Source organism: Zeus faber, assembly GCF_960531495.2.
Source record: "Zeus faber genome assembly, chromosome: 8".
Taxonomy (NCBI): domain Eukaryota; kingdom Metazoa; phylum Chordata; class Actinopteri; order Zeiformes; family Zeidae; genus Zeus; species Zeus faber.
Window position 1 is genome coordinate 19,242,939 of NC_137195.1, and position 21,560 is coordinate 19,264,498.

A 21,560-nucleotide genomic window follows, 5' to 3' on the forward strand; every position below is an offset into this window, starting at 1 on the left:
GCTCCCTTTGGCTCTCTGCCGTACGTCTTCCTCACTCCTCCCTTTTGACTCTCCCCCTTCTCCTTCACTCCTCCCTCTGTCAGTCTGTCACTCTCCTGTTCTGTTGGCTTCTTTTCTCCCCCCACATCTGTGCTCCCACTTCTACTTACCCTGGCCCATACAACCACTTCCCTATTAGTTTTTCCCTTGTGCTTCATGATCACTCTGCAAATCAATTTCCCCTTCCCCTCACGAGTAGCACAGGGCTGTAAGTGTCTCTGACTGGGATCCTGCCCGTCTGGTTTTCAAGGTTTCTATGGCGATGAGGGCGGTGTCATGAAACACATCCTTGGGGTTCAAGCTGTCTGTTCAGTCATAATGCACATAGACTACAACCAAGCTCGAGAGGGCTATTCTAATTGGGATTCAAAAGAAATCTGCAACTTTACCCTCTCGCTTTCATGCACCGAAATGACACAAAGAGCCAAGACACGTAAAAGTGGGACATTGTGGAGAACTGAGACAACTCTGACTCTCTGAAAGGCGCTCCTTCAGACTCAAGAGTTAATGCTCAGTAAGTGCTCGCTCGCTCTCTCTCTCTCTCTCTCTCTCTCTGAACGTGTGCTAACTCATTCCTCTGGGACATAACCACACACCATAAAAGCCTACAGAGTGCTTTGAACAGCAGAGGGGCTTGTATTGATGAAATACCAATTTAAAAAAAAAAGAACAATACATATCCAACTTCATGAAAGATCTGGCTGCTTTGTTTAGATACGGAGGAATTTAATTAAAAAGAACACAGAGCAAATACGCGTATTGCATACCTGTTAGATATATACAGTAGGATTGACTGCAAATTGATTAATTATTTATGTAGGTGCTTGGATCAGAATCTACAATAAAACATTGAACAAACAAACAAACAAAAATTGTCAACGTTACCATGGTCTGAAGATGGCATTTCCTGTTCAATAAAGTGAAAACAATGAGCAATTCTCAAAGTCTTAAAGACATATATGAGGATCAAGGTAAAATACAGAATGTAATCGTGAAAAAAAAACAAAATTGAAAAACAAAATTTACTGTACGGGACCATTTCCAGTTTTCATAATTCTTCATGAGACCTGGAAATGTGACAAATAATCTCTTGATCTTGATCTTGAAATGAGACGTGTCTGACTGTTGCTGTTGGTGACAAAAGAAAAACATCCGCAGAAGATGCGCTTAACCGCTGGCGCCTGATTTTACGATTATAATTATTTTTTAATCAATGACGCAAGAACATAGTACGTGATTGCCTAAGATTCAATAACGTGCTCTCCCCTTAGAATGTTTGGTCGCCTTAATCCACGGAAGCCAGCACAGTGGGGTTGTGAGCAGTTGGGGCTGAGTGAGCCCATCGTCAAACTCCTCAGGCCAACCTGTTGGCGGTTCTCCACATGCACAGCGCAAGGTGCTGTAGAAGTGATCCGTAGAGCTAAACCTGAAGAAGGAGGAGACCTTCCGCCAGTGTTCCTCCCGGGCCAGATTGCTGGCGCGGAGTGCGCCTCCAGCAGGGAGTTCTCCTCCTGCGCGTCGGAACCGCCAGAAAGTGAGGTGCGGGTAGCTGACTGGGGGGGGGGGGGGGGTTGCACCGGGCCACACACCTTAGAAACCAGACTGGACACCGCAATGGAAGCGCTGAGCAGCCAGCCTTAAAGAAATCAAGCATGCAAAACACTTTCAACCGTTTTGAATCGGATTGAACGTTGAACGGGAATGTTCAAGATTCAAGATTCAGGATTTTTATTTGTCACATACATATACATACTTTCATACATATATGCAGTGAAATGTAATGCAACGCACCCGGTGATAGCACACAATATGTCCTAGGAAAAAAACAAAAGTAAAAAATTCCTTTCTAATAGACCGACTAACTCACTCCTAAAACGTAATACAGTAAGTTGAATACTTATAGAATAAGATAAAAAATATATAGAATAAAATACAATAAAAAATAAAATGAAATAAAATGGAATAGATAGAGGGAAGATGGGGAATGTAAGACAAATAAGGCGGAGGGCGGTTTAACGGAAATCGACGGCAACTTTGAGGACGGAGGACTTCACCCTCACCATTCCAAAGCAATACCGTCATACCTCTCAGCTAGCGGGCATCGACGATAACCGCGATGGGATGGAAATCCGGGTTCAGAAAATAAAACTCCACTCCGGGATTCTGAGTCAACCACGTGTCAACCGCCTTCAACCCAACCCGAGTTCCGAGTGGTGGGCGCAACCAGCGCACGGCCGGAGCAAAAACACGGAAACGCGACTTTTGCTTTCGGAACCTGGAATTCACCACCTCTGGCTCTGCTCACACGTCATACAGATAACGTACCCCCCCCCCCCTCTGCTCACACGTCATACAGATAACGTACCCCCCCCCCCCCCCTCTGCTCACACGTCATACAGATAACGTACCCCCCCCCCCTCTGGCTCTGCTCACACGTCATGCAGAGAATGCACTCAATTTATAGTCACCACGACAGTGGGTTGTCATTTCCCTCGACTCCTTGACTTTATACACCAAACTGGAGGTTTAATCAAACTAAATCGGACCGAGCAGGCACGAGTCTTGAGTAGTTCTATTCTTTCCTTTCTCACCTGGGACCGTGAGAAACAGGGACAGGGAAACTCACTCAGCTCTCGCTGACACTCCCGACGAGAGACCCCGTCCCCGCACAGGTGCCGTCGGAAGGCGGAGGCGTTGGCGCCGGTCGCGGCGCACTGATAGTAACTCCCGTCGAGGAGCGCGACTGCGACCCGGCTGAGCGGCGCCACCAGCGCGGCGGAGCTAACCCGGAGAAGCGTCGCCCCCCCCCCCCCCCCCCCCCCCGCCGGCCACGAAGGTCCCCCCCGTCCTGCAGCTTCCATGTCTTCTTCCTCAAGATGTAGCCCAAAAACCAGGAGCACCGAGAGAAGCACCGCGATGCGGAGGAGGTTCCGGCTGTTGCAGGGGTATTGGAACACCGCGAAGGGGAAGCAATGCTCCCCTCCGGCCGTCACCAGGGCAACCACACCGCATCCCAGACGCGTCTGGTTCTCCAGGATACCCCAACCTGCCCGGAACGTATCCATGGAAGAGCTGTTCTGGTAATCGGGGATGTTCGTGTTTCGGGAAAGGTGAGAAGCTCCCAGTTCCCCATTTTGCCCTGTTCAAATCTAGATTTCTTAGGTGTTCTCCATTGTTGATGTCATCTAAAAATATATAGGTTTTACAAATAAAATCTTTATTTTTATTTGACCTAATGACTATATTTTCCAACCAACTGCAACACGCAGCTTTTACCTTTCAACTGCACTATGTGTCAGTCACGGATAGTGCAGGCCTAAAAAAAAAAGGATCAGATTGTCATTGGATCAACTGAAAATATGCGTTTATTTGTTAACCCCACTTTTTTTTAGTCTTCTCAGTAAAATGCGCATCTTAATTTCTCAATTTCCACATAATTAACTACATTGTGCCCGGTTTCTCTCCACCGCACGTCAACATATAATTCGCCATGTTTTTATGAGTGGTCCAGCCCGTTATTGTTATTGTTCGGATTTTTAGGGGTCCCCGATTGCAATTGTTGGGATTTTTAATATTCTCGGGACTTTTCCGGGCTAAAAGTGCCCGGAACAGGACGACCGCTCGAGCTTGTTGACATTGTTGAGGTCTCGTTAGAACCGGGACGTCACACATCGTAGTGAAAAATTGTTGAAAACTGAGAAATCGTGACAATCCGACAAAATCCGACCGAAAGTAGCCGGTTCGTGCTTCACCGACAAGCCAACGTTTGAAAACTTTCCATCAGGGGGATGGCGCGAGATGAGCGTTAGAATAAGACGCATTGTGACATCATCATGCTGCGTACTATACATGTGCAGGTTTTGGTTCTGAATGTCCGTTCGTGTCGTGTAGGCTTCATCGCTCTGGAGTGATTAGAGGGCGGAGTAGTGGGGGTCCCGGGCCTTATTAGTGGGGGTCCCGGGCCTTATTAGTGGGGGTCCCGGGCCTTATTGATGAAGCCAGTTGCAGACGGTGACGGTGCTCACACGTCAGACAGAGAATGTATTCATTTTCTATTCATCACATCAGTGTGTTGTCTTTTCCCTCGACCGAGGGATAATCAGACTAATCAGACTAATTTGGACTTAATCTGGACTAATTTGGACCGAGCGGCACGAGTCCTGAGTAGTTCTACTCTTTTCTTTCTCACCTGGGACTGTGCGCGGAGGGAGGCAACGATGTCGTCTCTTGTCTGCCCGAGGCACCGCGGTTCCCTTTCCCACAGGGAAACTCACTCAGCTCTCGCTGACACTCCCGTCGAGAGACCCCGTCCCCGCACAGGTGCCGTCGGAAGGCGGGGACGTTGGCGCCGGTCACGGCGCGCTGGAGGTAACTCCCGTCGAGGAGCGCGACTGCGACCCGGCTGAGCGGCACCACCAGCGCGGCGGAGCGAGCCCGGAAAGCATCGCCCCCCCCCCCCGCCGGCCACGAAGGTGCCACCAGCGGCACCCCACGGGCTTTCTCGGGCACGTTCCCGTCCTGCAGCCTCCACGTCCTCCGCAAGATGTAGCCCAAAAACGAGGAGCACGGCGGCGGGCACCGAGAGAAACACCGCGACGCGGATGGGGGTTCCAGCTGTTGCATGGGCATTAGAACACCTCGGAGGGGAAGCAATGCTCCGCTCCGGCCGTCACCGGGGCAACCACACCGCACCCCAGACGCGTCTGGTTCTCCAGGATACCCCAAACTGCCCGGAACGTATCCACGGAAGGGCTGTTCTGGTAATCGGGGATGTTCGTGTTTCAGGAAAAGTGAGAAGCTCCCAGTTCCCCATTTCGCCCTCATGGGATCGTTGGGTGGCTCACTGGATCTACTTAAAAAAATGTTAAAATCTAGATTTTTTTTTAGGTGTTCTCCATTGTTGATGTAATCTAAAAATATATAGGTTTTACAAATAAAATCTTTATTTTGATTTGACCCAATGACCATATTTTCCAACCAACTGCAACGCGCAGCTTTTAACTTTCAACTGCACTATGTGTCAGTCACGGATAGTGCAGGCCTAAAAAAAAGGATCAGATTGTCATTGGATCAACTGAAAACAGGCTTTTATTTGTTAACACCACTTTTTTTTAGTCTTCTCAGTAAAATGCGCATCTTAATTTCTCAATTTCCACATAATTAACTTGAACACCTACTTGTGGTTCATGGTGCCCAGTTTTTCTCCACCGCACGTCAACATATTATTCGCCATGTTTTTATGAGGGGTCCAGCCCGATATCGTTCGGATTTTTAGGGGTCCCCGATTACAATTGTTTGGATTTTTAATATTCTTGGACTTTTTCGGCCTAAAAGTGTCCGGAACAGGACGACCGCTCGAGCTACGGACATTGTTGAGGTCTCGTTAGAACCGGGACATCACACATAGTGAAAAACCGTTGAAAACGGTGAAAAACCGCTAATCTGACCGAAAGTAGCCAAAGGTTTGTGCTCGGAGCGAGATGAGTTTTAGAATAAGACGCATTGTGACATCATCATGCTGTGTACGACACATGTGCAGGTTGTGGTTCTGAATGTTTGTTGGTGTTGTGCCTGGTGTAGACTTCATCGCTCTGGAGTGATTAGAGGGTGGGGTGGTGAGGGTGAGAGGTGGGGGTCCCGGACCTTGTTGACGAGGCCAGTTGCAGATGGGAAGGAACTGTTCTTGTGGCAAGAGGCTTTGGCCTTGTTGCACTGCAGCGCAGTCTCCTGCCATAAGGAAGTGTTTCAAACAGTTTGAGTCCGGGGTGGGAGGCGCCCGGACTAGGAGAGACCCAAACGCACGACGCGGGGAGACGGGAGGCAGACAAAGGATGTTTATTAGCCCACACGGTGGAGCTGACCCGGCCAGGTAGGGATGGAGCAGGGCTGGGCAGGGATGATGATGACGACGACGACGACCCGGAGGAGGGGTCCAGGATCCGGGTGGAGCGACGGGGAACCGAGCTGGATGGAGAAGGACGGACAGCCTTGGTCGACGAGCAAAGACAAGCAGGTAAACCGGGTTGGCTGGAGATGGACGGACAGACTGGGTCGAAGAGAGGAGACTGGCAGGTAAGGGGAAGACAAAACAGAGAGACATAGACTAGAAACAGGAACTTGGAACTAGGAATGGCACCAGTAGCTGTACAACTCGGGTAAGCTAGTTGACGGTCTGGCAAAGAATGACTGGGAAGCTGAGACTAAATACTGTGTGGAGTGATGCAGGTAATTCGTCTCAGGTGTGCAATTGGCTCAAGGGGGGAGCTGCAGATGGGGCAAGAGCGGCCTCTAGTCGTGCTGGGAGGCCCTGGGCCTAACACTTTGCTGCTCGCCTCAGGGTACTGGAAATGTACAGGTCTGTGTAGTGTAAGATTTCAGGAGCTTGACAGACTGGTGGCTGGAGGTGCAGCTGTTGGTATACGGGGAGAAGAGCAGAGGAGAAAGAACGCAGCCTTGAGGGGAACCAGTGATGATGTTTCGGGAGTCAAAAGACGTGTTTCCCCAGCTTCACGCGCTGCCTCCTGTCAGACAGGAAGTCTGTGATCCACCTGCAGGTGGCGTCAGGCACGCTCAGCTGGGAGAGCTTGTCCTGCAGAAAAGCCGGGGTGATTGTGTTGAAGGCAGAGCTGAAATCCACAAACTGGATCCAAACAGGAGACGGTCTGTGATGGATTTGAGGTGGCAAGGCGTTCAAAAGGCTTCATCACCACAGAGGCACAGGGCAACGGGTCTGTAATCATTAAGTCCTGTGGTCCTTGGCTTTTTTGGGACTGGGATGATGGTGGAGGATTTGAAGCAGGCTGGTACACGGCATGGTCTCCAGTGAGCTGTTGAAAATGTCTGTGAACACCGGCGTAGGCTGGTCAGCTCAGTGCTTCAGCGTGGTTGGAGAGAGAGAGTCTGGTCCGGCTGCTTTGCAGGGGTTCTGCCTCTTAAAAGCCTGTTGATGTCCCTCTCCAGGATCAAAAGAGTCGTCACTGTGGTGAGGGGCTCTGAGGTGAGTAGAAGTTTCCTGCCGTGGTGGGGGAGGTGGAGCTGGTAGGAAGTTCTTGTCTTTGTCGGAAGAGGAAAACAGACTCTGTATCAACTGTATCAAAAATAAATCTCGTAAATGTATCATCGTTATTGTGGAAGATTTTATTGTAAAAATGATCAAGATTGTGTTATCGCCGAGCCCTACCATGAAATACTAAAAACGTATTTCACGGCTTCTATTTTTCTGACGCTTCGCTGGAACTTGGAACGCATCACTCGGGAGCACTTTTCAGTGGATTTCAGGTGGTCACAAGTTTTTGTGGATTACTTTTTTTTCTTATTTTTCAATTAATCCGGCAAAACAAATGGGGACCACAGAGATAATATATTGAACGAACAGATCCACTGACATCTACCAGGTAAGAAGGGACATAATTACCCACGTCAATCGATAGTTGGTGACGTCGAACCACTTCAGAGTGATGGAGTCTACACTGGACATGGTCCAACTGGACATTCTCAATTGGAATCCGTATATTGATAGTAAATAATATGGTGACATCATAAAGCGTCGTCCTGTTAATCTCATCTTGTTCATTTTGTTTACCAACAGTGACGTGTGTTAAGCAGGACCAGCTGAACATTTGGGGTCAAAGTTGTTCTGTTTTCCACTAATGTCCGCTCCGTATGTGAATCGATTTGGATGAAATTTAAAACCAAGGGATCCTCGTGCCATACCGGTTTACACGACACCTCAGCGATGGCCGTAGATTATGTCATTATTGCGTTCCAGATACTTTTAGCCCCGTTGGACATATTTTAGGCATGACATGCATTGGACCACATCTGTGATATCGGGCTGGACCCCAAATAATAATAATAACAATTGAAAATACTAAAGCCAAATACTATACATATTATTTTTAGTATTTTATCATTATCTAATAGCAGACCATAATATCTACTGTATGCATCCAACGGTCATTCCTTTGCGCCCTCTCAGAGTAGGAGTTTGGATTTTTCCGAATTTCGACGTCACTGGAAGGCAGCGTCGGTGTCCCGCGCCCTCCAGGCCGCGTGGGGGCGGTAGCGTCCCGCAGTCCTCGGCCGCCAACTGTCAGCGCCTCCCGAAGCAGGATCTGTTTGGAGCGGACAGCCAGCCCCGTGTCAGCCGCTCGGTAAGCAGCGTTTGGGCGCAGTTCGTGTGCTTTGCGTCGTCGATCCGAGGTATTTGTGGATTGTTTCCGCCTGGTTAACAGTGTAACACCGCCCCCCTTTCTTTAAAGAAGTTCGGAGAGATGGCGGAGAGTACAGGTGAGTTCCCCGGCGATCGTTAGCGGGCTAGCTAGCTAACGCGTCGCCCCCTAAACGTTAAGTGCTCGGGTTTGTTTTGTTGAAAGAAATATGCAGCCACGGCGCTCCCGTGCGAACACATATGGTTGCACTTTCTTGGGGGGGGACTTCAGCCGAGCTTACGCCCGGATTGGGGGCGATTGCATCTGTTATTCGTGGATATTATTCACGCCGACCTCCCACCAAATGCTTGTCGGGCGTCCGGTGCACTACCCCCGAGCAGTGATGCCACGCTCGCGAACGACTGTTTGAAAATGAGTCGGTGGCCACTGCGGCAAAATCATCTCCTCGCAAACTGAAAATATTTGCCGAGGACTGAATTCATGTGGGGGGGGGGGGGGGGGGCGGGGCGGGGAACAATTTTCCATAAGTCCATGTTAAACGCGACGGATTCAAATGCGATGGCTTTCACCAGCCTAAATCATTCCGACAGCGGGAAATGACTTGTGTGAGCCACTCTGTGCATTTCCCGGCCAAATTTACACATGGAGCGAGAATTTGTCTGGAAGATCTTTCGGACGAAGGCTTTGCATTTCTTCCACCGAGATCAATTATTTTGACAGAAGGAAATGCTGATGAAATTAAACCCTCGTTCGCCGTTCTCTCTTTTAAGTCCAGACGCAACTGAAGGAAAACCCAGCGACTCCTTTTTACTGAGTGAGTGGCTCGTCGGGAACCGTATCGTAAAAGAACGAGCCGAACCTTTCAAACCCCTTTTCCTTCTTTCCCTCTCTCTCTCTCAGAGCAAAACGACACCTCATCATCGCCTGGGATCGTAGACCACAAGAAAGAAATGGCAGCAAGTGCATTGGAAGCATTCACGGTAAGTCATCCGCGAATGGACTGAGAGTCGGCCCTGAACTGACCTTCACTCATAAGCAGCGGTGGAAGAAGTACGGCTACTTTTTAACTTCCAAATACCCGAAAACAAAACAACTCGTAAATGTACTTAATCTAAAAAAGTAAGTAAAATAACTAGGGATGGGCATTTTCTTTTTTTCCTTTCTTTTTTTTTTTTTTCGTGGCCGACAACTAACAACAATTTCAGAATGAGAATTAGTCGACTAGACGTGACGTCATCAACCCACACATAGACCATTAACCACACATAAAAACAGTTACAGCACATAAATAATATAACAACATAAATAATTGAACAGGTCCTATTTAGAATCATTCTTTTGTTTTTCCAAATAGGCCAGGTGCTAGAGTGACCAAACGAGTCTTACCAGAGATGACGAAATGAAAATGGCGAAAATCGCAAATGACTCGGCATCACAGTAGTAGGGCTGAATGATTTGGGAAAATAATCAAATTGAGATTTATTTAAGACCAATATTGCGATGTAGTATGCGATTTTTATTATTTTTTTACGTTTCTTATCAGCAATAAATCATTCTATGGTATAACCAACACAACATTGGATACAGTCAACATATAAACTGCTCTTTCCTGATGAAATTAGATGAATTGGTGCATGAATTTATATGAATAACATGTCTTTATTTTCACTATTGAATTCTATCACAGTAGAATATTGACTGATTGATTGCCCTGATTGCTTCCCCCCCTGGGATGGACCTCTAGGCGGCCGCCTATCTCCCCTTTAGGAAGATCCGGCCCTGGACAGCCTTTTTGGTTTAATTGTGTAACATTTAAAAAAATAAAATAAAAACTTCAATCGCAGGATTCGCGATTTGAAAATTGCGTTCTGTTAAATTGCGATGTTGGTTTGAATTCGATCAATTGTTCAGCACCGTTCAGTAGTAGAACCGTGGTAAGACAGCTTCATCCCACACAACGAGCACTCTTACTTTTTTCTCAAATTGCGTAAAATAACGCAACGCTTTGCTCCATCTTGCCCCCAACATTCTCTCATAAAGCATGTTCTTCTGTGTGCTACACTTAGTAGAGGTTCTCGTGATGTGTGTGCTACTCATTAATCATGAAGTCACTGCCCGAGAAGACTAATCAATTAGTCCTCAACGAAGCATGCCCATCCTTAAAAAGTAGAAAGTCATATTCAGTGCCCTGATAGCCTATAATAGGTTACTACGGTGCCACTTTATTATTTATTTTCTGCAGATAAGGCCTCAAATAAATAAGGACAAAAATATAGCATAGATGGCGGTGTCATAGTAATTTACAAATGTATACGAGTCCCGATATATACATTTTTCAAATATAACTACAGATAAAGCAGAGAAACGTAGTAGAGTAAAAGTATTGATGTTTTCTCTGAGATTTTGTGGCGTAAAAGTTGAAAGTGTTTGAAAAGTGTGTGTGTGTGTGTGTGTGTGTGTGTGTGTGTGTGTGTGTGTGTGTGTGTGTGTGTGTGTGTGTTCACAGGCGGGGAAGTACGATGAGTCCATCAAACACCTGGAGACGCTGCAGGAGGTGAACAAGGAGGACTACAAGATTGCAATGAACAAGGCCATCACGGAATTCTACAAAAGTGGTCAAACCACAACAATGACCTTGAAGCAGACTCTGATGGCCATGAAAAACCAGGTAAGCCCCCCGCATATCTTCTAATCCAGCAAATTTGTTTAGGAAATACACCAAATACACCGTCTTTTCTCCTTTGAGGTTCACACGTCCGTGGAAGACATTGACGGTTTGGATGACGTTGAAAACAGTTTCCTGTACTACAATCAAGCCATCATCCACTATCACATGCGGCAGTACTCCGAGGCGATTTCAATAGTGGAGAAACTATACCAGTTTCTGGAACCATTTGGTATGTAATAGCCGTCTGGGCAAAGTCCCGTTGTTTCAATACCAAATGTTAGGAAAGATAAACACATACGCTAGGGAGCCTTTCAACGCCGCAGCTGCTGCCTGATTGTGTTATTTTTCCTAGAAGAGAAGTTTGCTCAGGCCGTCTGCTTCTTGCTGGTGGACCTGTACCTGCTCACATTCCAGCCCGAGAACGCGCTCCACCTCCTGACCATGCTTGACAAACTCTCCGTCCAAGGCAACAACAAGAACGTCAAAGGAGAGGTACGGGTTTAAGAGTTAAAACCTGCGGCGAGCCGTTTGAATCGTGAAATCATATTATTCTCATTTGGGGCTCTTTTATTTTATTTTTTTTCCTTATGAGACACGATGTGACTTGTAAATTGACGTGATGGTTATTTTGGAGGGCATATTCGGGAGGCAGAGCGGGTCGGATGGTAATCGGTAGATTTCCCGGCTCAATCCCGGGATCCTGCTCCTAGATGCGTCAATTACTAGGATGGTCAAATGCATTTCGTTGCCTCAGTACTTATACTCTGTGCAACGACGATGAGTTGAGTCTAATCGCATCTCATCTTTGTAATTTCTCAAGTGATTTATCCACTTTATTGTTATTATTTATCGTCGATCAATATTGTAGCTCGGATTCACTTGTAACTAACATTTAGGCTGCTTGGCCAGGGAATATTTTGGAGTGACTCATGACTCCTGGAGCTATTATCATGGGCAAGAGTAGTGAAAGGAAGCTTTAATGTTACAAGCACAAAGAGGTATTTGTTGGTATTTTTCTTCTATTCAGTCAAACTTAAGCCGATGGCTTCCCGCACAATCATATATGAAAAATGTGCCTGTTTGGAAGTAGAACTTGATAACGTACTGTCGTGGCTTTTATGCTTTTCAGAGCAATAATTCAAACAAGGACGGGTCGAGCCAGAGGGCAGATCTTATGGCCATGATCGAGGCAGCCAAATCAAAGATGCACCAGGTGAGTTTTAAATCCAAAAACGTGTCGTTGTTTGAGGTTGGATGAAGGGAAATAAAAATAGCTTTTTGTCTTTTGCCTTATATCCCAGCTTTTTAACGGGTTTCCCTTTTTCCAGTACAAAGTGCGCGCCTACATTCAGATGAAGTCCTCCAAGGCATGTAAAAGGGAGATCAAGTCCGTCATGAACACAGCAGGGAATGTAAGTGCAAAAAGTCCTTTTTCTCTTGTCAAATGCGACCCGAAGACTCACTAAAGCCGAGGACAGACTACACCGTTGTAGCCTGGTTCTTCACTCCCGGACTTTTTTTTATTTTTAATTTATCACCAACAAATCAGTGCTCGCTCCCTTGAACGACAATTGCTTGTGTGAACTGTTCAAAGACGCGATTCGAGAGATGGCCAAACCTTTGCCGATGCCTCACAGCAGCCGAGCAACTGCCTGCAGGCTAGATGTCTGGACCTGTCGGGGAGTCAAACTCCTGCAGTGTGAAAACTGTTGTGATGAGCTACAGCCAATTGGAGTGCAAGACAGGGGCGAGGGGAAACCCGGTGGAGGAGGAGTAATATAGCAGCATGTACGGAATGCATGTTATGTGGATTAAAATAAAGGAATATTTTGGTATTTTCATTGCGCTTCACTTTTTAGGACTTAATTTATAATAATTTACATCCATCTCTCTGCAGGATTGATTCATGCAGTCTGCGTCTCCCTACCTGCTCCTCCTCTAATGCCCTTTTTTTAATTTTGTCGGCGCAAAACAGCAAACCTTATTTATTATAAAGCATATTTTGTTTACTCTTGGTAGTCACATGGAAAAATACCGAAGTTCCGTCAAGTCTTGCGTGGATCATGCAATGTGTAGTTTCAACACCGCTATGTCCGCAAGACATGTGAGAAAGTATCGTCCAGTGTGAACACCCCAGCGCCGTCGGGATATTAAAAGTGGTGTTATGTGTGGACGCCTTAAGAGGCAGCGGATGTTGGGGATGGGTGTTGTCACAGGCGCTCAAAGAGCACCTTGCGTCCGTCGCCGCTCTGACCCGTCGTCTCTCATCTGCCCTGCCAGTCTGCACCCTCACTCTTTCTGAAGAGCAACTTCGAGTACCTGAGGGGAAACTACCGCAAAGCCGTAAAGCTGCTGAACAGCTCCAACATCGCGGAGCACCCGGGGGCCATCAAGACAGGTGTGATAGCGTGTGGGGGGAGATGCCTAAGAGGATTTGTGATTTTATATACTGGATGAGATGACCAAGATCCCACCTCTCCTTTCGCAGGTGAATGTGTACGATGTATGTTCTGGAACAACCTGGGCTGCATACACTTTGCGATGGGGAAACACAACCTGGGTATTTTTTACTTCAAGAAGGCCCTGCAGGAGAACGACCACACGTGTGCACAGCTGGGGGACGGCAGCAACGGGCAATGTGAGTCAAAAGTATTTACCCCCCCTCCTCCCCGCTTGGCATCATTTGGAGAGGCGTCATGAAGCGTGTTGTTCTCTTTTCATCCAGCTAAGAAGTTTGCAGGGATTCCCATGTGTGCCCTCCTCGCAAACAAGCGCTACGAGCTGCTGTATAACTGTGGGATTCAGCTGCTGCACATCGGTCGACCCCTGGCGGCCTTCGAGTGTTTGATGGAGGCGGTTCAGGTATACCACTCCAACCCTCGGCTATGGTTACGGTTGGCAGAATGCTGCATCGCTGCAAACAAAGGGGTAAGAACTACTTCGTACCGGGGACGGGACAATACCAGTTTTTCATTTCCGATCTAATACCGATATTGCAACCTTCCGTTCAGTTATTTTTATTTTTTTTTCGTCTGTCACTCAGCTGTTAATTTGCTCATGATAGCCATCTAAAATAAATAATCATCCTCAAACCGTTCAAAGCCCAAATTCAAAGCCCACAACATGACTTGTATAGTAATGCTGCTTCCTTTTATTTAGGTGCTCTTTTCAATAAAATAAAAAGTTGAAAGAAGCTTTCAAATATTACTTGACATTAAGAAAACAAAAATCTGCAAGTGCTTTATCATGTTTGCTATGTTGAAATTTCTCAGTACCCCCCCCAACACTCATGTTGCATTTATTATGTTCCACTGTGTTGCATTTGCACTGTGTGGTCTTAAATAACCACACTGCAGACACCGCTCACACAGTGTTATTGCTTCTACTGGTTACCACGTGGCCTCTCTTTACGGAACGTCGTATGTTGCGCGTTTCAAAGGATATTCATTAGGCGATGGTATCGGATTACGACATATCTGAAAATCTTATCCAGTCGCCAATAATCACTTCTTGTTTTTTTTATTTTCACATTTAGAGCTGTGAGATACAGGCCATTTCCGCACTAATGTGGATATATGTAAAAACGCCGTTTTCCGTGTCAAAACATTTTCAATCCACATTCCCACACTAGTGTTTTAGCAGCGTTATCAAAAAAGTTGCAAAAACAGTACAGCGAGCAACCATGTTCATCATTCACAAAATTGTATGGGCGCGATTCCTCAAGTTGGAGACTTTTAAACTTTTAATGGAGACACAGCGCACTCATTGAATTACTTGTAAGCATGTAATTAAGCCAAAATGTACCGACCACACGTAAACAAACTGGTTGTCGGCCCTCGCTCGTAGGTTCCTGGCGCATGCGGAAATGCACAAGTTGACTGTATGACATCAGCGTTTTAAGCTCTGTATAGACGGAGGGCCTAAATAGAGGGGGGGAAAAAAGGGGTTTAAACGTTTTACTGCAGTCAAATGATGAAGAAAAGTACTTGGTGTAAAGCAAAAACAAAGAACCGCAATATTATCGTATGGGAAACCAATTATCCTGATAATATCGTCATACCGTTTGTAATTCCACGAACCTCCCTATATGTGAATGTTTGTGCCCAAGCCGCTCTCGCATTAAACATTTTCTTTCTCTGTCCAAAGGGCTCAGAACAGGAAAGCAAGGGCTTACCCTGCAAGAAGGGCATAGTTCAGTCTATCGTTGGACAAGGTTACCATCGCAAGATTGTCCTGGCATCACAGTCTACGCAAAACACTATCTACAGGTCAGTGCACTCTCCTTAACAACTTTTTGGTGGTGGTGGGGGTGTGTGTGTGTGTGTGGGGGTGTGTGTGTGTACAGTTGCCGCTGCAGACTGGGGAGGTGGCATTGCATAACAGTTCCGTAGCTCCATTCAGAGCGATCTTTTCTCCAAATAAAAGTCTGTTTTTTTTAGAGCTGCTCCCTGAAAGTCAACGAGTCTAATCATCAGTCGGAAGCCCCTCAGTCGACTGAGATTCTTCAAGTCGAGCAGTTGTTTTTCAGTCAGTGTGCCTTACAATAACCGGATAAAACAGATATAAGCTCACGAAATGCACAAGAATAAAATGAGGAATTCTAAATCAGGGGAATCATAAATATATTTTTAAATCTGTGAATCACATGGGCGCGAACACGGCTCTCTGTGCGCCCGATCGCCGTGCCCCATTCCTCCAGATCAAACAACTTAAAACAGTGTGGGGATGGGGCGTGGAGGAACGGGGCACGACTTATAGGGATGGTTATTGTTAAGATATTTTTTATTTTTTAAGAGAAAAACTGAAACCGCAGAGTAAACACTGCTTTATTTTCTGCACGTTACGCATGGAAAGGGGGCGATTGGGGCGCAATCTGCGCTCGCCTTGCATTGTCACTCAGAGTGGGGTCTCTTCATGCGCGTGTGAGAGCCAGGCAGAGGGAGCCAGCCCCACCTCCCTCGTGAATATCTCTATTGCAATGATGGAATGCAAGCTGAAGGATGTATAAGAAATAATTTGCGGTCTTTGCAAACACGGTCCGGGACGGCGCACCGGCCACAGGGTGAAGGGTCGGTTAAAACAACCGCTTAATAAGGCGTATTAAAAGCAAAATAAAAGGATCAAATCGTGTAATTATCTTGGAGAAAGCCCGACGCCCGCCCTGCGTCTATGCTCACTGGAGAAGGAGGCAGTGGCTGCGGCTTCCCCGGGACTTCCCAGCCCTCGGTACCAGGTGTCTGTGTGTCTGAGTGCGCTCTGCACTGCCGCGTTGTTCCTCCAATATCTGAACCGAATAAAGGAAGACAGAAAGCGAGAGATTCTGTTTCAGAATGACCTGGAAACGGGTTTTATGGTGATTTATTTATTCTTCTTGAGGATTTCTCCGGACAGGGGAAAAAAGCCCCGGGCGCGGTTAATGCACGCACTCTCTGAACTGTGCTTTGCACGTCATTACATTGGAAAAATAAAAAGAAAAATTGCCTTAAAAAACAACCGCCAATGGATTCAGCCAATTGCCATTTGCCAATATATTCGTTCAATCGCCCAAGCCTAAGATATACTCATATAATTATATTTAAATTAATAATTACATTGAAAATTGATTGTGTTTTTGTTTGAAGTCCTTCAAAATGAAGAAATAGTGTTTAAAAAGTACGTGACTTAATACTATAATTTGGCATGCCAAATCAGTGGGACTTGAACTTGGGAAGAGGCAGTCCAATAATCCATCGTTATTTTCACTCACACACCAAAGCACGTAGGACGTCAGTGCCAACTAGGACTGCAGGAACGAAATTCAAATAGAAATCAAATATTTAAAAAAATATCACGATTCGAATGCTGAAATTGCCATTCCATTCTGTTTTTTTTTTTTTTTTAATTATGAATAATTGATTATAAATGTTTCGGCTAACAATTGCGAATCAATTCACATGTGATGAACCATAAAGTTCAAAATAAGTTAATCCGGTTTGTTGCACAGTGAACGCACATTAGAGAAGTATTCCCGGTAACGTAGTCCACATCGGCAGAGACGCACCGGCGCGTCTCCCTCCCCTCCAGCGTTTCACTGTGTACAAGGGAAGGTGCGTCTGTGACCGGAATGTCCAGTAATTCCACTGTTGTGGGGATGAAAGTGGGAAGTAAACCCGATCATCATCAAGGGAATGTCCTCGAGTGCAGAGGTTCCCAACCACCGTGTCGGACAGTAATGGCGGACGGTAGCATTTGCTACTGGACCGTGAGAACGCTGGCTGGATCTTTTCAGGAGCAATCTGGGATCTGCTACCCAACAGAGCAGCAGCAGGAAATGGAGTAAATGAAATCAATCTCTTAAGATTTTTTTTTATTTGCTTAATTTGTAGAAAAGATTGCTCTGATTGGAGCTGCGGAGCCGTGTGAACGCCCCCCCGATACTAAATTTGAGCATTCAAAATTTGAATATTAAAAATAATCAAGCATACAAACTTGAATGGGATTATAGAGGAAAATCTGCAGCCCTACTGCCAACATGTATGTACTACATAGTGTGACATTTTGGGACACAGACCAGGTTTAAACGTTTTGGTCCATTCTATACTGTGTGGTATGTACCCAGTGAGGGCCAGTCGGCTGCGATCCCCGTAGCCAGCATGGAGTTTGCCGCCATCTGCCTTCGGAACGCCCTGCTGCTGCTCCCCGAGACGCAGCAGCAGGACACCAAGGCCGAGAACGGCTCCAAGAGCTCCAGCCAATCAGGGAGCACGGAGAGTGGCAGCGAAAACAGTGACGCCTGCAGGTGAGGCGGTGCTCACCGCGTCACACTGGCTCAATCATTAATGTTCACGTTCAAGTCCTGTTTCTCTAATTAACCTCTCCTGGTTTTCCTCCCCAGCGGGAAGGGTCAGGAGGCAGACAAGTTCCTGTCTGCAGCTCCATCATCACCTCTCAGAAAACAAGAGGTGGAGAACCTGAGGTTGGTTGTTTCAATGGGGTCTTTGCCGACTTGGCATTATTTAGTCTTTTTAGAAAGTAAGGGTTCGCATTGGGTTGCACCTGAATATGAACTTCATAACTGACTTATTTTATAAACATAGTGCAAATGCATTTGATAATAACAAGCATGAATAAATTATAGCAATTACAATGTGCTGGGAATCTTGTCCTTGTTCGATAAAATGAAGAAACAGTTGATCTCTTGACCCCATGTGAATAGAAGAACACGAATATGGAGCCACACAAAACCCTGGTTGTAAATGGCTTGTCTTCCTGTTCCGGAAGGTGTTCCATCTTGGCATGCAGCGCCTACGTGGCGCTGGCGCTGGGGGACAACCTCATGGCCCTGAACCACGCCGAGAAGCTCCTGCACCAAACCAAGGTGTCGGGATCTCTCAAGTAAGGAGCCGCTCTTCTTGACCCTCCGCCCCTTTTTAAACTAAAACAACGCCTTCCTCGCCTCGCTCACGCGCGCTTTCCTCCCTCCAGGTTCCTGGGTCACCTCTACGCCGCCGAGGCGCTCATCTCCCTCGACAGGATCTCGGACGCGATCGCGCACCTCAACCCGGAGAACGTCACCGACGTGTCGCTCGGGGTGCTGACCAGCGAGCAGGACCAAGGTCAGGAAACGCGGGAAACCCAATGCATCAACCGCCACCTCCCTCCTTTTCCTTCCAAAAGTGACCACATTACATGAAGCTTTTTCTGGACCTAGTTCTAAAGAACCAAATGTCTGACTGCGAGGTGCTTCGTGTAATACAAGCGACTTTTCATTCAGCAGCGTTGTCAAAAGAAACATAGTTCAATATAACCAACCAGTGAAAACTATACATATATTAAGATGTCCCTAAGGGGAAATGAGTTTGGCTTGCTGAGTACACATCTCTACACGTACGTACGTCTCTAGCTGTACTGCACGTACACTCACTAAGAACTTAATAAGGAACACATGTACACCTACTTATTCATGGAATTATCTAATCAGGGTTGATCTCAGTGTTTTCGCCCGTGGCATGATTGTTGGTGCCAGGCGGGCTGGTTTGAGTGTTTCTGTGACCGCTGATCTCCCGGGGTTTTCACGCACAATGGTCTCTTAGAGTTTACTCAGAAGGATTCGAAAAGCAACAAACATCCAGGGAGCGGCGGTTCTGCGGACGGAAAGGCCGAGAATGGGAGGCACCACCCAGTATTAGTATAGAGTTCCTAATAAAGTGCTCAGTGAGTGTATATAAAACAGGGTGAAATACACATAAAACGCATACAATGATGACAATATGAGGTGTTAGAGGATTATAAATGCCTAAAACTATGCCAGTTAAAAACATTTAAAAAAGACTTTAAATTCAATAAATTACTTGTAATTAACAATTAAATGTTATTTATCAATAGGTTAAAATGACAGTTGACGTCAAACCATTGAAATATTCATATATATATTTTTTTATTTCCTCCATGGTTCTTTGAGATTCGCCGAAACCCAGAGCAACCGGTCGTGACGCGCCACCGCCCGTGACGTTGGCGCTCGAGTTATCGCGGTTGAGAAACGTCCGCCGGGGCGGTTCAGTCCGCAAGGCTGACGCCGTGTTTTTGCTTTTTCTCTTCAGGATCAGACAAAGGGGACGAGCCCGTGGAGTCCTGTGAGTGGAGCATTGATCTCACACTCAAATCAGTTTGCTTCTTACCGGTACGGTTCCCTTCATAAGTGTGTGTGTGTGTGTGCGTGTGCCTGTGCGTGCAGCAGGGAAACAGACGCCCCTGTGCTACCCGAGCAGCGTGACTTCGGCCCGCGCCACCATGCTGTTCAACCTGGGCAGCGCCTACTGCCTGAGGAGCGAGTACGAGAAGGCGCGCACGTGCCTACACCAGGTACCCAAAACCAGTCATTTATCATACCCTATAGGAGATATTCTGGAAGTCTGACTGATCTATTATCGTTTTAATGAAAACAGGGTTGAAATGTATCATTTCTAAATAATCAATTTGGAGCCGCTCCCCCCCTGCGCTGATATAATACAAGCAGCCTCTGCGATTCAAATTTACATGAAACTTCCTAATATGCATTTTGGAATATCCACACTCTAACCGGTTTTGAAAGCACCGGAAGATTATTATTCAGCTTCATTCAGCCTGTTTCCCAATGCCCTCAACGTGAATTGTAACGCATAAAATGAGTGGTGCTGGCTCCCAGTCCAAAATAAAAAGGAAATGGAAGAAAGACAATTTGTCACGGAGGCCGTTAGTGGGAGGGCCGTGAATATCCACACTAACCTCCCCCTCAAGGAAATGTGATTTTCTATCTCAATAACTTAGCTGTTAGCGTAGTCTTCTTTTATTACTTCATTCTATGAATTCTCCTAGCGCATATTAGCTGAATAACATCAGCTGGAACATTTTATTTTTCTCGTACATTTGTTTAAAGTGTAAAACGTTCTATATGTACATTATCTCTTGTCTGCATATTTCTGTTGCTTTTCACTGGGTTCGATAAAGTCTGCTTGCTTCTGGTGTTTGTGCTCAGGCTGCGTCCATGGTGAACACGACAGAGATTCCCCCCGAAGCCATTCTGCTGGGGGCGTACCTGGAGCTGCAGAACGGTGAGAATCTGCTCGTCCGATGTGATACCATGTTTGAGTTTGAGGTACAGCCACCCGAGCGCTGGGTATATGGAGCTCATTGCTTTCATTTTCAACCGTCAAACCGCGTCAGCGTCAGGCAAGGCGAAAGCGACGTGTTTTTTTAATGTTTGACGCACCGCACGGGCGTGACCGAGGTCTCGCATGTCCCCCCGCCCCCCCCCCCGCAGGAAACACACAACTGGCGCTGCAGATCATCAAGCGGAACCAGCTCGTCCCGGCGTCGCTCCAGACGGCCTCCCCTGACACGCGGAAGAAGCCGGCGCCGGCGTTCCAGTCTGTCCAGCCCATCCAGATGCCCTCGTCCTTCACACAAGTGCAGCGCAAATGAGCCCCCAACCGGCACGACAAACCCACGTTACGCGCATTCTTCCCCCGGACCCCTTTTGTGAGACCAGAATATTATTTATAATGCTGCTCCCCCTCAGAACCATCAGCCATATAGCCCACAACTGTAGGTCCTTATTTTTATTTTATTTTTTTTTTTAAGTGTGAAATGCAAAAAAAAAAATAGTCCACAGTGGTTGGAACAGTGAAGCTCTTCACATCATGAATTGAGAAAAGTCCTGTATTTTGTTTTTTAACCACCAGCATTGTCTATTGACTGGGTAGAAACTGGGATCATTCTGAGTTTTCTTGGTTACTGAGGAATTTGTTAATATGATGTAAATTGTCTGACTCTGCGTTGTGGCAAGCAAAGTATGGGGGGGAAATAAATTTTATTTACAGTATTGGAGCTGTGATTATTTGACTGTATGAGGTTATAACAGCGATTTGTAGAATGATATTTTAGTTGTAAAACCTCTGTAGAATATATATCAAATACACGCTGATACAAGATTAACCTGAAATTTGATACTTTTGACTTGAGTTGATGGTAACAAAGGTACAACTTGGCAATAAATTTCACTGAATTATCAGACTAGTTTGATTCCCAATAAGAAAAAGTATTTAGTTGTACAATAGGGTTAATAATTGGACTGTATAAATAGGATTTTCCTTCTGTTTTTACAGTATTTATAAGGCAACATACTTCTGTTTCCATACTAGGATCACAATTAGGACAGTCTAAAA

At 46.3% G+C, this 21,560-nt stretch overlaps 1 protein-coding gene across 4 annotated transcripts; it reads left to right on the forward strand.

Annotated features, from left to right (window-relative positions):
* Positions 1-8,151: 8,151 nt before the first annotated feature.
* cnot10 (CCR4-NOT transcription complex, subunit 10) lies at positions 8,152-21,217 on the forward strand. 4 transcript variants are annotated; one of them, XM_080004915.1, is made up of 19 exons: positions 8,152-8,192; positions 9,111-9,190; positions 10,717-10,878; positions 10,957-11,107; positions 11,231-11,370; positions 12,008-12,091; positions 12,207-12,290; positions 13,159-13,276; positions 13,367-13,516; positions 13,604-13,806; positions 15,025-15,146; positions 17,477-17,656; positions 17,753-17,833; positions 18,139-18,252; positions 18,343-18,473; positions 19,458-19,490; positions 19,592-19,719; positions 20,372-20,447; positions 20,657-21,217. In XM_080004915.1, exons 2-19 carry the CDS (start codon positions 9,161-9,163, stop codon positions 20,815-20,817), a joined length of 2,148 nt encoding a protein of 715 aa, XP_079861041.1. In that variant the 5' UTR covers positions 8,152-8,192; positions 9,111-9,160; the 3' UTR covers positions 20,818-21,217. The 4 variants fall into 4 exon arrangements, with proteins under 4 accessions (XP_079861041.1, XP_079861039.1, XP_079861040.1 ...); XM_080004913.1 differs by lacking the exon at positions 8,152-8,192 and adding an exon at positions 8,200-8,328; XM_080004914.1 differs by lacking the exon at positions 8,152-8,192 and adding an exon at positions 8,200-8,328 and having other exon boundaries at positions 11,234-11,370.
* Positions 21,218-21,560: the final 343 nt, after the last annotated feature.